This window comes from Pantherophis guttatus, chromosome 4, assembly GCF_059756535.1.
Source record: "Pantherophis guttatus breed Tessera chromosome 4, ASM5975653v1, whole genome shotgun sequence".
In the NCBI taxonomy this organism is placed as follows: Eukaryota; Metazoa; Chordata; class Lepidosauria; order Squamata; family Colubridae; genus Pantherophis; species Pantherophis guttatus.
The window spans coordinates 134,586,760-134,600,800 of record NC_142066.1 but is presented as its reverse complement, the minus strand read 5'-3'; the positions used below and the strand labels follow the sequence as shown (position 1 = coordinate 134,600,800).

At 41.8% G+C, this 14,041-nt stretch overlaps 2 protein-coding genes across 3 annotated transcripts in view; one reads left to right on the top strand and one right to left on the bottom strand.

The window, feature by feature from the left end:
* Positions 1-4,658, bottom strand: part of LOC148114358 (uncharacterized) — a 40,436-nt gene extending 35,778 nt beyond the window's left edge. The window contains exon 1 of the mRNA XM_087892847.1: positions 4,517-4,658. Within this exon, the coding sequence (XP_087748973.1) occupies positions 4,517-4,658 (142 nt within the window). The remainder of the gene's footprint in view (positions 1-4,516) is intronic.
* Positions 4,659-4,664: 6 nt separating this feature from the next.
* Positions 4,665-14,041, top strand: part of PTER (phosphotriesterase related) — a 51,112-nt gene continuing 41,735 nt past the window's right edge. The window contains exon 1 of one of the 2 annotated variants that reach the window (XM_034402214.3): positions 4,665-4,895. Coding sequence is in view for 1 of the 2 variants with exons in the window: in XM_034402212.3 (XP_034258103.1) it covers positions 4,960-4,962 (3 nt within the window). In the remaining variant the exon portion in view is untranslated. Of the gene's footprint in view, positions 4,963-14,041 lie in introns of both variants that reach the window. The other variant, XM_034402212.3, reaches the window with a different exon arrangement.

Genomic DNA, 14,041 nt, shown 5'->3' with positions numbered 1-14,041 from the left:
AGAGATGTGCCCAGACGGTTCCAGATATTGCATCAGCCGCGACTCCAGGGAAGGGGTGGAGGAGTGGCAGCTATTGTCCGGAAGAGTCTTTGCCCTTGCAGGATCCCTGCCTCTGAGATTGTTGGGTATGAGTCTCTCCTCTTGAAGTTGGACTCAGGGGCTCAGTTGGGCTTGTTGTTGACGTACCTGCCTCCCAGCTGCGTTACGAAAGCCCTGCCTGTGCTGCTAGAAGCAGTAGCCGGGCTGGCGGTGGAGTTCCCCAGGCTTATGATACTGGGGGACTTCAACTTGCCATCACTTGGCGACTCCTCAGATGCGGCTCAGGAGTTCATAGCTTCCATGACAACCATGGACCTGACTCAAGTAGTTCAGGGTCCGACTCATAGTGGGGGACACACACTTAACCTGGTGTTTCTCTCGGGGCAGTGGAGATATGATCTGGAATTAAGGGGTATAGATGTTTCTCCCTTGTCGTGGTGAGATCATTTCCTGCTGAGATTAGATTTCAGGGCGCTACTCCTCCATCGCAGGGAGGCGGAGCCGATTAAGTGGTTCCGCCCCAGACGCCTAATGGACCCTGAAGGGTTCCAGAAGGAGCTTGGGGAGATACCTGACTCCCTTGTCCACAGTCCGGCCGAGTCCCTGGTGGCTGCCTGGAATAGGGCGGCATCTGGGGCACTGGACCGGATTGCACCTTTGCGACCTCTCCATGGTGATAGATCCAGGAAAGCTCCCTGGTTTACCAAGGAGCTCTGGGAGATGAAGCGCCAGAAGAGACGTCTAGAGCGACGGTGGAGGACCAGTAACTCCGAATCTGACCGAACACTCTTAAGAGCCTTTATTAGGACTTATTTAGTGGTGATACAGGCAGCAAAATGCTCACATTTTTCCACACATTGCATCCGCTGATTCGTGCCCAGCCGCCCTATTTAGGGTGACTCGCTCCCTCCTTAATGTAGGGGGAGTAGAGGAACCCTTGCAGGGTAGAGCTGAGGAGTTTGTGCAGTTTCTGTCAGATAAAGTCGCTCAGATTCAGATGGACCTGGACTCTGATTGGGCAATTCCAACCGAGATGACGAGGGCAAGTCTTAGTCCCATTGTGTGGGATGAGTTTGAGCCTGTGACTCCTGAGGAAGTGGACAAGGCTGTAGGAGCAATGAGTTCCTCCACTTGTTTGTTGGACCCGTGCCCCTCCTGACTGGTTTTGGCCAGCAGGGAGGTGACACGAGGCTGGCTCCAGGCTTTAGTTAATGCATCCTTGAGGGAAGGGGCCTTCTCGCAACCATTAAAGGAAGTGGTTATAAGGACCCTCCTCAAGAAGTCTTCCCTGGATCCAGCAGAATTAAAGAACTTTCATCCAGTCTCCATCCTACCCTTTGTGGGAAAGATTGTAGAGAAAGTGGTGGCACTTCAGCTCCTGCGGTCATTGGAGGAAACGGATTATCTAGACTCTTTTCGGTCTGGCTTCAGGCCTGGCTACAGCATGGAAACTGCTTTGGTCACACTGATGGATGATCTCTGGCGAGCCCGAGATGGGGGTCATTCCTCCATCTTGGTGCTACTTGACTTCTCAGTGGCTTTCGATACCATTGACCATGGTATCCTTCTGGGACGACTAAGGGAGCTGTGAGTGGGAGGCACCGTGTTATGGTGGTTCTCCTCCTATCTCTCTGATCAGTCACAGTCGGTGTTGGTAGGAGGTCAGAGGTCGACCCCTAGACCCCTCGTTTGCGGGGTGCCTCAGGGCTCGGTCCTCTCTCCCCTCCTATTTAACATCTACATGAAGCTGCTGGGTGAGATCATCTGACGATACGGGGTGATGTATCAGCAATATGCGGATGATACCCAGTTGTATATTTCTACCCTGCGTCAATTCAGTGATGCGGTGGATGTGATATGCCGGTGCCTGGAGGCTCTGAAGGTCTGGATGGGAGTCAACAGGCTCAGACTTAATCCAGACAAGACCGAGTGGCTCTGGGTATTGCCTCCTAAAGACTATGTTGATTGTCCATCCTTGGTTTGGGGTTAGGGTTACATCTCCAATCCTACACAAGCATCCATTGAAATAGAGATGTGATGGATAAAGAGTTGGGCCTTCTGCCATTTTCTCCCAATAGGTGGCAATCCACTTGACAGAGCTGAAGGCTGAAGAATGCTGCAAAGACCCATCCCTTTGAACATGTTAGTCTCCTACTAGCTTAGAGGTATAGGTAGGTGCACATTGTGATGATAGCTGCTATTATATTAATAGGTCACATGGATAGAAGGTTGCACCATTTACATTCCCATAAGTCTCTTTATTACTGATGAGATGGGATGTAAGAGTGTTGTGTACTATGCAATATTCTTGAATGAATGTGACATTCATCCTGTGAAGTCAAGTGTTTTTTAATATGTTTAGCGCTCTTCTGCAACTTCATTAAGTTCATGTTTAAAAGAAAAGCAAATAACAGTTAACAGGTATAGGGTTACATGATAAGTGGTGAAAAATTAGCATCTCAGGCCTGTTAGTTTATTATGCAAGTTTCTTTTGAACATGGATTCAATGCTAAGCCTGTATTTGAAAACATTATGACAATAGCTGTTTGGTTGTGTGTGTATGTATGTATCCTAAAGTGGCAGAAAGAAAGCTAATCCTCTTTTGCTTCAATGCTCATTCCCTACTAGCATTATTGATCAGTATCTTCAAGACTGGCTCAGAAAGTTTGCAAGTAAAGAAGGAGAGCCTGATTTTTAAAAATCTTGACTACTCCATTGCCCCAGGGAGACAGGGAGAGATTAGAAGGGACAAGGCATGCCTGCGTTTAGCTTAAAGTGGCTATCCCACTTCTAAGAATCAACTGATTATACCACCAGTCAAAAGATCAGTGAAATATGTCAGACTGTACACATAGCAAAAGTTGCTGTGACTTGCTACATAGTCAAGCAGAAAACTGCTGCTTTAAAAACACAATGTATACAACCTGGATTAGGTTGGGATGAAAGTGAATATGTCAGAAATAGTAAATTGTTGGACTTTGTTTGTGCTATGGTCAGATGAAACTGGGGGAAAGTGTCAAATTTATACAATGTGCCAATACAAAATAAAATAAATCATATTATGTCTTACAAAAATGAATGAATCAAATCAGTGAGGATCCTTCCAGATTGCTTCTAATCCTACCAATCCAAAAAGATTGCCTCAATATTTTTTTCTCTCTAGAAGATCACAGATGAAGAATGACAGTATGCAACAGTATGTTTCTGTTGCAACCTCTTTATGTCTCTGGAAGTGGAATGGCATATAACTAAAATCAACAGATAATACAAGGAACAATAAAAGCTTTTTCTGAAAGGATGTCAACTTTCCAGGGTGAGATGAAGTGATTGCACTTGAAATGAATCTCCAAAATGGAACTTCAAAGTAATTTAGTTGAGTATATGCCTGCATCACCGACATAGCTGAAACTATATATTAGATCAATAATCTTTTACACAAAAATAAATCTCAGGGAACTTAATGGGATTTATTGCAGAACCTTCGAGACTATAAGGGCCCAAGAGAACAGCAGTCTTGTGAACTTCCTTTCTTTTCACTGTATCTACATCAATTTAATGTTTTGAACATTTTTTTCTCCAGTGAAATTAGCAGTCCAATAACCAGGTGCATAACGTAAAATGGAAAATATCTGAATAGTTGGGGAGCTTATGTCTTAATATACTGATTTTAATCCCTTGAACAAAAATGCACCTGATGATTTCAAACACTGAAACACTGTACTTTGGATGGAACCCTGCTCTCAATACGCTTGGCCATATGCTCCTCCTTCTCCTTTCTCCATAAAGGATATGGATCTGGTGTTGAAATGCAGCTGGCAAAAATACAAGTGCTAAAGATCCTAAGCCTTGGGTACACTTTGCACATTGAGCCACATTAAAATCAATCAACATTAAGTTCTGAGTAAGCATGTGGAAATCATAAAGTTAGATTCCCTTGACTTGGTGTGACTTCTTAGACCAGAGGTCTTCAAACTTGGCCGCTTGGAGAATTCTGGGAGTTGAAGTCCACAAGTCTTAAAGCGGCCAAGTTTGAAGACCTCTGTCTTAGACAGTCCTTGCAGTTTCTATGGCAGGGATGTTAAAGCAATTCAGTTTGTATTTCCTAAATCTAAAAGTCCTGGGGTTTTCCATCAGGTTCTCATCCAAGCTGTAACAAAATCCAGCCCTATCAAATTGTTGATCAACCGGAGAAATTAGGCTGGAAATATTACAGGCCACCACAGAAACTTCTACAGTGACATTTCTTCAGAGGCTTTAAGGCTTTCTTAAACAAGTGTTTCTCAACCTCAGGAACGTTAACCTGTAAATTGCAACTCCCAGAATTCCCCACTTAATATGTTGGTGGGGAAATTCTGGGAGTTGAAGTCCACACATCTTAATGTTTCTAAGGCTGGCAACATGGGTTTAGACAAAAATGATGTTGAGCCTGAAAATAAATTGAAAATAGGTTAAAGTCTTTTTCATTTACTGGACATACCCGGAGGGCAGTCGGACACACACCGGCCTTGCTTTTTTGTCAGGCCGCTTATACTGTATTCTGCCCCATTTTTCATCCAGCCAAAGGAAAGCTCGACGCCCGCTCCACCTGGGCCAGGCCACGGCTGGAGGCGGAGTTGCATTGCCACTCAGAGGCCCCCTTCCGCGGACGCGATACTAAATCTGCGGTGGGAGGCGGAGGAGCTGCCAATCCTCTGCTCTGACGCCCTCGGTAAGAGCGAAACTATCGGGCGGCTGACTGACGGGAGGCGCGGCCTTCTCCTAAACCAGCAGCGAAGCCTCGGGAACGTCCCGAAAAAGAAGAGCCCACGATTTAGGTCGCCGAACCGCAGACCGGCCCCTTTCTTTTTCGCCGCTTGGTAAGGCAGTGACACCCACCCCCAAAGTCCCCGAAACGAGGCCTTGTGTTATTGGCGTCATGAAATGGTGAGGTCAGGACAGGCAAGCGCTTTCTATGCCGCACAAGCAAGTTGCGTTTCGAAGTGATCTCTGGATTGTGCTACATGTAGACTTCCCTTTTCTGTGCCTTTTGACTAGAGAATGCTTAGTCTGCATTAATGAAATTACGGGATCCTGAATTTGCAAATTGTCACCGTATATTAACTAAGTTGTAATTTATAAATTAGGTAATCAAAACGTCTTATGTGTATTTTGAGGTATCTATCAAATGTATCATTGGAATTCCTGCTATACCTCAAAAAGGGCGGAGAATTAATATTCATAACTTTGCAAACTGTTTTCCAAATGAGTAAGGAAAGTATGCTCATATTAATAACTCACACTGAATACTTATTTTTGTGCCTTCCAATCAGTTTTGACTCTTGGCAAATGCATGGACTAATCCCAGCAATGTTCTTGGGAAGATTTTAGGAGTGACTTGTCATTGCTTACTAACTTGGGCTAAAAGACAGTGACTGGCTCAACGTCACCCAACTGGCTTTGTGCCCAAGGCAATATTGAAATACCCTGTAGTCTCCCAGGTGGTAGCCTTAGCCACTACATCTAACAATCTCTCTTGATTTACAAGTGGTGACATACAGATCAACTTTTGCAGAAAAAAGTTGGCAGACAAAGGTACTAAGTGGCAGCAAAAAGATACAGGAAACTTAATAAATGTCTTGCAATCCTTTTCCACTATGTTCAAAAAAGGCAGAACGCTCAATTAAATATACATCCTTCCTATATGTTCATTTTAAGAGCATAAGGTATTTTTGGCTAATTATAAGGTAATAATTATAGATGCCTTTGTGGGGTCCTTGATGTTTTCTGAGATGTTTTCTTGCAGATGTTTCATTGCCCAAACTAGGTAACATCATCAGTGATCACTATTCACTCACAAGTTCACAAACTGTTTTTGTGAATATATTATCCTCATCAATTTTAAGGCCTTAATTAAATGTTATACTGGAAATTTTAATCCAGAAGAATATTTATTTTCTACTTGAAATAATCTATATATTCTACACTTAATAACAATGCTTAATGTGAACCTGGTCAAGCATTTGTGTCTACAAGGTTGGGATCAAAAAAAGCAAGATGGCAGATGCAGTATCTGCTGTCTTGACTTTTTTACTCTCCTTTCATGTAAACATTGCTATGGACAAGAATATACTTCAGTTTCCAGCGATTATGTGGCTAGGGACAAATGGATCTCCAGTCCAACAAAACCATTTTTGGATATTTATCCTTGTCTTTCCTATTTGAACTTTTTAAAAATTAATTCTGCAAGATCACTGTTTCAGTTATTACATCTTATGTGTATTCACAATTGGTAACCACCCTAATGTCAGTTTTCTGATTTAGTACTTGTGTTGGTATTTGGTTTATTACTTGAATGTTTCAGTCATTAACCCATTCTTGCGAACTGCCTGTGTCTATCAGTTACTTCTTACTGCTTGGGAGATTTGTATTGAATTAATATTTTTTTACAAGTATCCGAAGGATATGGTTAAAATAGCAAGATGGTATATACTGCAGCTGCCATCTTGCCCTTTTTGACAGCTTCAGGATGCTAAGGCAACAGATGGATTTTCATCAACTCACTGTTGGCCTGTGAGAATGAGATGGTAAGTGGCTCTCCCCACCTAATTGTTATTGTAGGGTGATACTAAGTAATATGAGACTGTTAGATGGCTCACTCTTTGAGAATAACTGCTCTAACCCTTTGCTGCCATCTAATGGTTATCCAGATTTTAGCAGCTCAGATGTAGTAGACTACTGGGTAAAATGACAGGCTGTTTAATATACAGATGAGAAATGAAGAATATATTAGGTTTTACAGAACTGTTAAAAATCTAGAGGGAATGATAAATGATTTACATATAATTCAATAGGGCAATACAAATGATATAAGCACATTGGTAAATTGCCATTTGGCAAATTATCTTATATTGATCTTCTGCTTCTTACATATTTTTTGTATGCTGCATTGCTTCTTTTCTGACTCATTCATTGCATTTTCTTTCTGCTACTACTATGTAATATGGCTGTCTTGGTTTGTGATAGAATTTGAAGAGAGAGAGAAAAAGAAGAGAGAGAAAGGTCTAGTAGGGTTACCACTTGTAAGCTGAAGGAATTGGTATGACCATAATATATATTGTTTGCTATGTAGATATTTTTCAGTCCAAATCTAGTACTATTAGTGAAGCCTTCACAGCTCTAATATATGAAAGTGAATGATCTTGTAAGCAAAGGGGAATTTGGGCAGGCAGCTTTCATCACAAGAGGACTTAATATTCATCATAGGAAATGTTTACATAGGTATATTGGCAGTGGGGGCCGAGCCAAGATGGTAACAGAGCAGTAGCTTCCCTGCTGACCTCCTTATGGTATTTTATTCTATTTATTTTTATAAATAGTTTATATTAGTAGTGGCACCCTCTAGAAGGAAAGCAAAGGAGGGAAGGAAACTGCTTAAGTAGGCTGGTGGATCAATGTATTTGGCAGCTGGCAGAAGAAGATGGGTGCATGGTTCATCCATCTTGTCTTACTTCCTGTATAAAATCCTGTTTTCTATTTTATTTTTACAAAAATCCATACAATCAAAATATTAAAAAGTTTTATTTCTCCTCTGATCTTTTATGCTTCTGGCAGAATGTTTGAAAAAGATAGCTTATTTTACACCTAAAAATCTATATTTTATTTCATAAATAGTCCTATGGAATGCTATGATAAGATATTCGTAATGGAAAAATAGCTTCAGATAGATGGGAGTTCCTACGAAAGGAAATACTATAAGCACCACTGCAAACATTTTCCATGAAAAAAAAGGAAAAAAATGGATGACAGCATAAAAAGCTACTGAGCTTTGTGAAGAATATACCTAGGAAATGATACCAGACCATTTAGAAGGAGCATACACAGATAGTCTAGATTTGTAGAAATTAATATTGACAAGATAAATCTCAGAATGGTTAATAAATTATACCAATAGCTACAATAAATCTCCTTTAGTTATGTTAAAAATAAGAGAAAAATGTTCCTGCTTGGTGAGAATTACAAAATATGAACAGATAGCAAAGGAAGCACTGCTTATACAATTTCACTATTTCTGCGTTTTTCAATCTAAACAACTTTAAGATGTATGGACTTTAATGCCTAAAATTCTTCAGTCATACTGGGTGGAGAATTCTGGGAACTGAAGTCCACACTTCAAAATTGTTGAGATTGAGAAACACTACACTATTTCCTGACTAGCTCCAGTTTTAATTGGTTTTGAGGAAAAAGATGTTGAATCCTTGGGAAGTATAATATTAGACTGTTAGAATGAAACAGACCTGGACTACGTAGATTCCTTAAGTTGGATCTACTGTGGGTAGAGAAACTCTTGAGTCGTTCAGCTACTGCTCTGGACAGGGTTGCACTGCCTCTAAAAAAGCTTGTGTGCAGTTTAGCTGTTTTCTTGGACTTTGATTTCTTGCTGGAACAAGCGAAAGCTGTTTTAGCCAGAAGAACCTTTGGCCACTTTCATCAGTTAAGTCAAAACCTGAAATAGAAATTGCTGAAACTGTAACTCAGGTTAAGTTAACACTACTACAGTACGCTCAGTGTGGGGCTGCTCTTTATGATAACCTAGAAACTGTAGCTGACCCAAAATGCAGCTGCTCGCACACTGACCAACTCTAGTTGATTTACCAGAATAACAGAGCCGCCCTAAGTCTTCGGAGAGGGGCGGCATACAAATTGAATAAATAAATAAATAACACTGCAAAAGTAGGCTTCTGGCCCAATTTCAAGATGCCTGTTGTAACCTGTGAGATCCTGTATGATTTGGGCCTTTATTACTTTGGGAGTTGCCTTCTCCAGGTAGAATTTTCTCACTCCCCTAAACAATATGACTTGGGGGAAATGCTATGGATACCTTATAATACAGGCATTTAGGTGAAAACTACAAAAAAAGCTTTAAGTTTAGTGTGATTTTGATATTAATGTTTTTAATACGTGCATATTCTGATATGCCTAGATATGCTTAAGAAGGCAACATACAGTCAATGAGGGCAGGGCTACTTGCATTTTTGTTCAACTTTTCTTCAAAAAAAAGTAGCTGTTCCAATGAGAATTTCTAAGCCCTACAAAGTGGCAGTATTGAAGCTTGAAATATTGTCAAGACATGTTTACTTTAAATGAAATTAAGTCTCCAGATCAGATAAACTGCTTCATATGGTACTCAAGAAACTATCTGACAGCTGAACAGCTGAACAGTTATGTATTAAGAAATCATGGATTACTGTGAAGTACCAGATGACTGATGGAGCACAAAGATCCCTATCTTTTCAAAGAGGAAAAGCAGAATCCATACAACTGCAGATCAGTCAGTGTGACATTGATACTTGCAGGATTCTAGGGTGGATCACAAAGAAATTGTTTCAATGTGCTTATCAATCAGTATGGCAGCTACCACAGCACAATATGGATTTGTCAAGAATACTTATCATCTAGACTAACCTTATCTCATTTTCATAATCAGGAATATCCTTATTAGAAACTTTGTATTAAATAGATATTAAAAATCATAATCACACATAGTTAAGAGCCTATTTGGTGTAATGGTTAAGGCTAGAAACCAGGAGACTGTGAGTTCTAATCCTGCCTTGGGCACAAAAGTCAATCATAGACCAAATACTCTTTCTCAGCCCTAGGATGGAAATCTTATCAAGAAAACTAGAGGGACTTGTTCAAGCATTCACAAGGAATCAATGCTGACTCAAATAAATTAAGTAAATTATTCATCATACTAAAGCAAGTGTTCCCCGAGTACCACAAAATTCAGTCTTGAGTCTCTTCAGCTCAGTAATTTTTATTAATGAATTAGATGGAGAGAATCTAAGAACACTTAACATGGTAGAAATGACCCAAAATTGGATGAGAAAGCTATTATCACAAAAAAAGAAGAAATACAATTGAAAATGATATCACAAGGTTAAGAAATAACAGATTGAAATGTAATAGACAAATGCAGTGTTCTTCGCTTAAGAATGATAACGCTCTTTAAGTATTTGAAAGGATGTCATAAAACTATTCTGTTTTGTTGAAGAGGGCAAGACATGGAATAGTGAATTTAAGTTATAGGAAAGCAGATTCTTATTAAATGTAAGAACATTTTTTGCTAACACTAACAGGAATTTGACAGTGGAACTGATTCCCAGTGAGGCTATATTCTCTCCTTCAGAGGATATATTCAAGCAGAGACTAGATCACCATCTGTTGGAGATGCTTCATTTAGAATCGTGCAGTGAATATAGGACTTTAAGCTCTGAAATTCCAGGTGTAGATTTAAACAATAATTTGAGATGGATTGATTAAACATCACAGTGATATGTTGCTTTTTTTTCTTTTGTTACTAAAGTAGAAAAATATTTTTTTTAAAAAAAGGAAGAACCCCAGAAAGTAGAACATGTGATTCTCAATGTGAATCAATTGGTCAATTGTGGACAGCAAATGCCAAACTTGTCTTGTCACATTGCCATCACAAGACGTATCGTGATGTTTTTTCCCTTTGCAGAACTGGGTGGGCATGGCCTGCATGTGACGCCTCTGGCCCGGGGGCCGCCAGTTTGACACCTCTGCTATAAGGTGTTGCCATAGTAATAGTATACATTAGTAGTATACATTTCTGGGGAACAGGAGAATATTGGTTCTACTTAATGGTCTGGGTTCATGTCTTACAGCCTAACAAAATAGTAGAGACTAGCTTAAAAAAGCTGCAACAGCTGCCAAGCATAGCATCTTAATTGATTTAAAATAGATGACTATCCCTTGGTCCTAGAAAAAGTGACATTTGGGGGTTTGACAGCTTTGTTGTAGAATGTAAGTCTAGTTGGTGAATTATGAACAAATTCTGAGTCTCCAAAAGATGAATAGTAGCATGATGAATAAAGTTGTTTACAATTATTAATGATTTGATAAGTATATAGCCATATGTCAAAAGCAGGTTATGTTTTGAGACCAGTTCTTCCATTTTAGCCAGCATTCAGTTTCAGGCACCATGAGAGTTGGTGATGCAGATAAATTGAAAAGTTACAGCCCTGACTTCTTGATTGAACACTGTCCTTGTGGATAACATTGGAAAATAAGTGTCATGACTAGACTAGATATATACCATTCTAATTTAAATGTGTATAGAGAACCAGACATTTAAAATCAATACCCCATGACATCAGATTAAGAACTGTTCTGATGTAACTTTATTCTCCATATTTTACCTTGACAAAAAACTTATAGAAAAAGTTGTTGTAGAATTGGAAATTGTTGATGATGATAATATCATATTTTCCGTAAGGGCAGACAAAAAACATTTCATTTACAAAAGTAGGAATTCCAGAGCTTCTAATATTGGTGAGGTAGACTTGAAATGACCAAAATATGTGTATAAATAAATGTTGGATGCTTTGACATTTTGTAAAGTATGATACTTGAAGAGAATCAACAATTTTACATTATTACTATTGAATGTATCAGATTAAATGAATTAAATTATATTAAATTATATTAAATTAAATTCTCCTCAGAGCTCCCAGGAGTGTCCAAAGATGGGTTGACTCGTCTGTTCCTGCAGCTCCCCCGTCCTCCTCCTCTCTGGCCCAGTTTCGGCTCAGTCTCAACCTTGAAGACTGGCAACTAGTTTTCTGGACTCTCATAACAGGTTTTTCTTTCCTTGTGGGGGTTTTTAGAGTTGTGAGATCGCAAAGCAGCCGCAACTTGCCGCCACGCGCTCCAGTTTACTCGCTGAGCTGCCAGCTTGCCATCCGAGCTTCTGACAGCTCGAGATTGCTGTGGCACGTCACCACACTCTCCCTTGATCCAACGGGATTATGGATTCTTTTCAGGCCATCTGGCTGCCTCAGCTGGGGTGCACAAGCTGTCAGATGGCTCCGATATGACGCCACCACTTCCAGAGGCTTATTAATAGCCTCCGAAGATGCACAGAGTCTCTGCCTAGTCTTGGCTAGGCATACCCATTGCAGACAGCCTCAGGAGAGCCGAGAAGTCCTTGCTAGTCGCAGCTAGGTATATCTGCTTTCTGACAGCTTGAGGCGAGACTCAAGAGAGGACCTGGTAGGCCTTTTGATTTCTTAGCCCTGGAGGATTACTCAGGAGAGAATCTCCCTCAGCCAGGGGGTCTTGAGCCATCTGGACCCACAGTGGCCCCACTTGACCGTCTGGCATTTGAGAAGAGCCTCCTGAGGAAGGACAATTACTCCTCCAGGGTAATATGGACAATTCAGACCTCACGAAGGCCATCTATGAACAGAATTTACAATTCTCCATTGAGCGTGGAGACAGCAGCCAGTGTGGGTAGTGCTAGTCCAATCAGCATGAAGGACTGAGTCTGTCATTCATTGTTAGTTCCGCCCTTGTTGCCGGGCAGGCCAGCTTTTGACTCAGTCCTTCAGTGGACAGGCGTGTAGTGTCTTAGTTCCTCATATTTCTGGCTAATTTGGCTTAATTAGGTGTCTTTCTGGTTGTTTGACTTCGGATTGTTTCTTGACTACGTTTGCTGTTTCGCTTCCTTCACGGTTGACTGACTTTCGGACTGTTTTGTGACATCGTTTCTGGTAATATCAGACTTTCTTATTTATTGAACGGCTGGGAGGCTTCGTTTTAGTTTAAAGTCCCCCGGGAGGAGGCTTGCCTTGCGTTCCACGGAGGTGGGAGTTTTGGACTGTCTGATCCCTTCAGCTTGGCATCATTGTCCTTATTAGCCTTCCTTCAAAGTTTCGGCGGTGAAATTGCAGCGCTATTACAACGGACGCCATTTGAAGCCTCGTTGAGTGGCGGCGGTTGCTGTGGCGGCCATTTTGGTTGCCTCCTTCATCTGGCTTCACAGTGAGGGCAGTGGCCATTTTGATTGTGCCAAGACTGTCTTGCCTTCTCAGTAAGGGCGGCGGCCATTTTGAGAGCTATTTTTTTCGCTTCTTCAAACACCAGCTTCATTCGAGCTGTTTTTCTTCGCCCTTTAATTATATGGAGTTTTCGGACTGCTCCTTTGGTGGTGGCTGTTATTTGAGCACAATATTCCCCTAGGACTCCCTGCTCATTATCTGGGGGATCGTAATTGAAACGCAGTGCTAATTTGAGACTACCTTGGGCGTACATTGTTTGGCCACTAGGGTTCTCCCAACGGAGTGGACATTGCCTCCCTTCCCATTCCAGCGCATTCTACAAGTGGACTTTGCCGCTTTATATTGACTATTGGGGGTTGTGCTTATTTCAAAGGCTCACTAGTGGGGTGTTTGCGCCCCCATATTACCTTTGCCAGCTCACTGTCTCTGCTGCCTTTTGTGGAGTTATTTAACGCTCCCACTATTGTGCAACTTTGTGACCTTCTCTTCGTTGCTGCAGCCGTGAGCCTTTCTAACTGAAAATATGCCTAAGGCCCAGGAGAAATCTAAGCACGGCCGTAAGGTTGGCAAAACTGCAAAGGGCCACTCACAACCTGAGCCTGTTGCACAACCTTTAGCCTGGGAGGCCTCTCAGGAGCCATCCCCGGTTACAACCTCGGCTCAGACCCATCACAGGTCTCACAACTATGGCCTGACTTCAAAAGTGGAGAAGAGACGAAACAGAGTCCTGACCAACCTCTGTAATAAGGCCTGCGCTAATCTGGCCTGTACAACCGCTAACCCTTCCACGGTGGCGGAGGCCCTGGCTCCGGCAGCTGTTCCAAGGCTGCTCACACCAGATCAGCTGTCTCTCCAGGATTGTCCTGTTACTGTCTCCGCAGCTGATCTATGGGGTTCTGATGATGCTTTGCAACCGGTTTCTTTGAATCCGGAACCGTCTCAGGACGCTGCCTTACCACCTCCTGCTTCTGCAGCTCCGGTACAACTTCCTGCCCAGTTATCACCAGAGCAACTTCAGCTGATGATTGAAACTGCTGTGCAGAAGTCCTTAGCAGCCCGCTCCTGTCTTCCCAGCCGTGCAGGATCGGTGAGGTCCACCGTTTCAGTTTCCCCGGAACGGTCAGCTCCAGATGAGGTTCAAACCAGGAGACCGGACTCTCCTA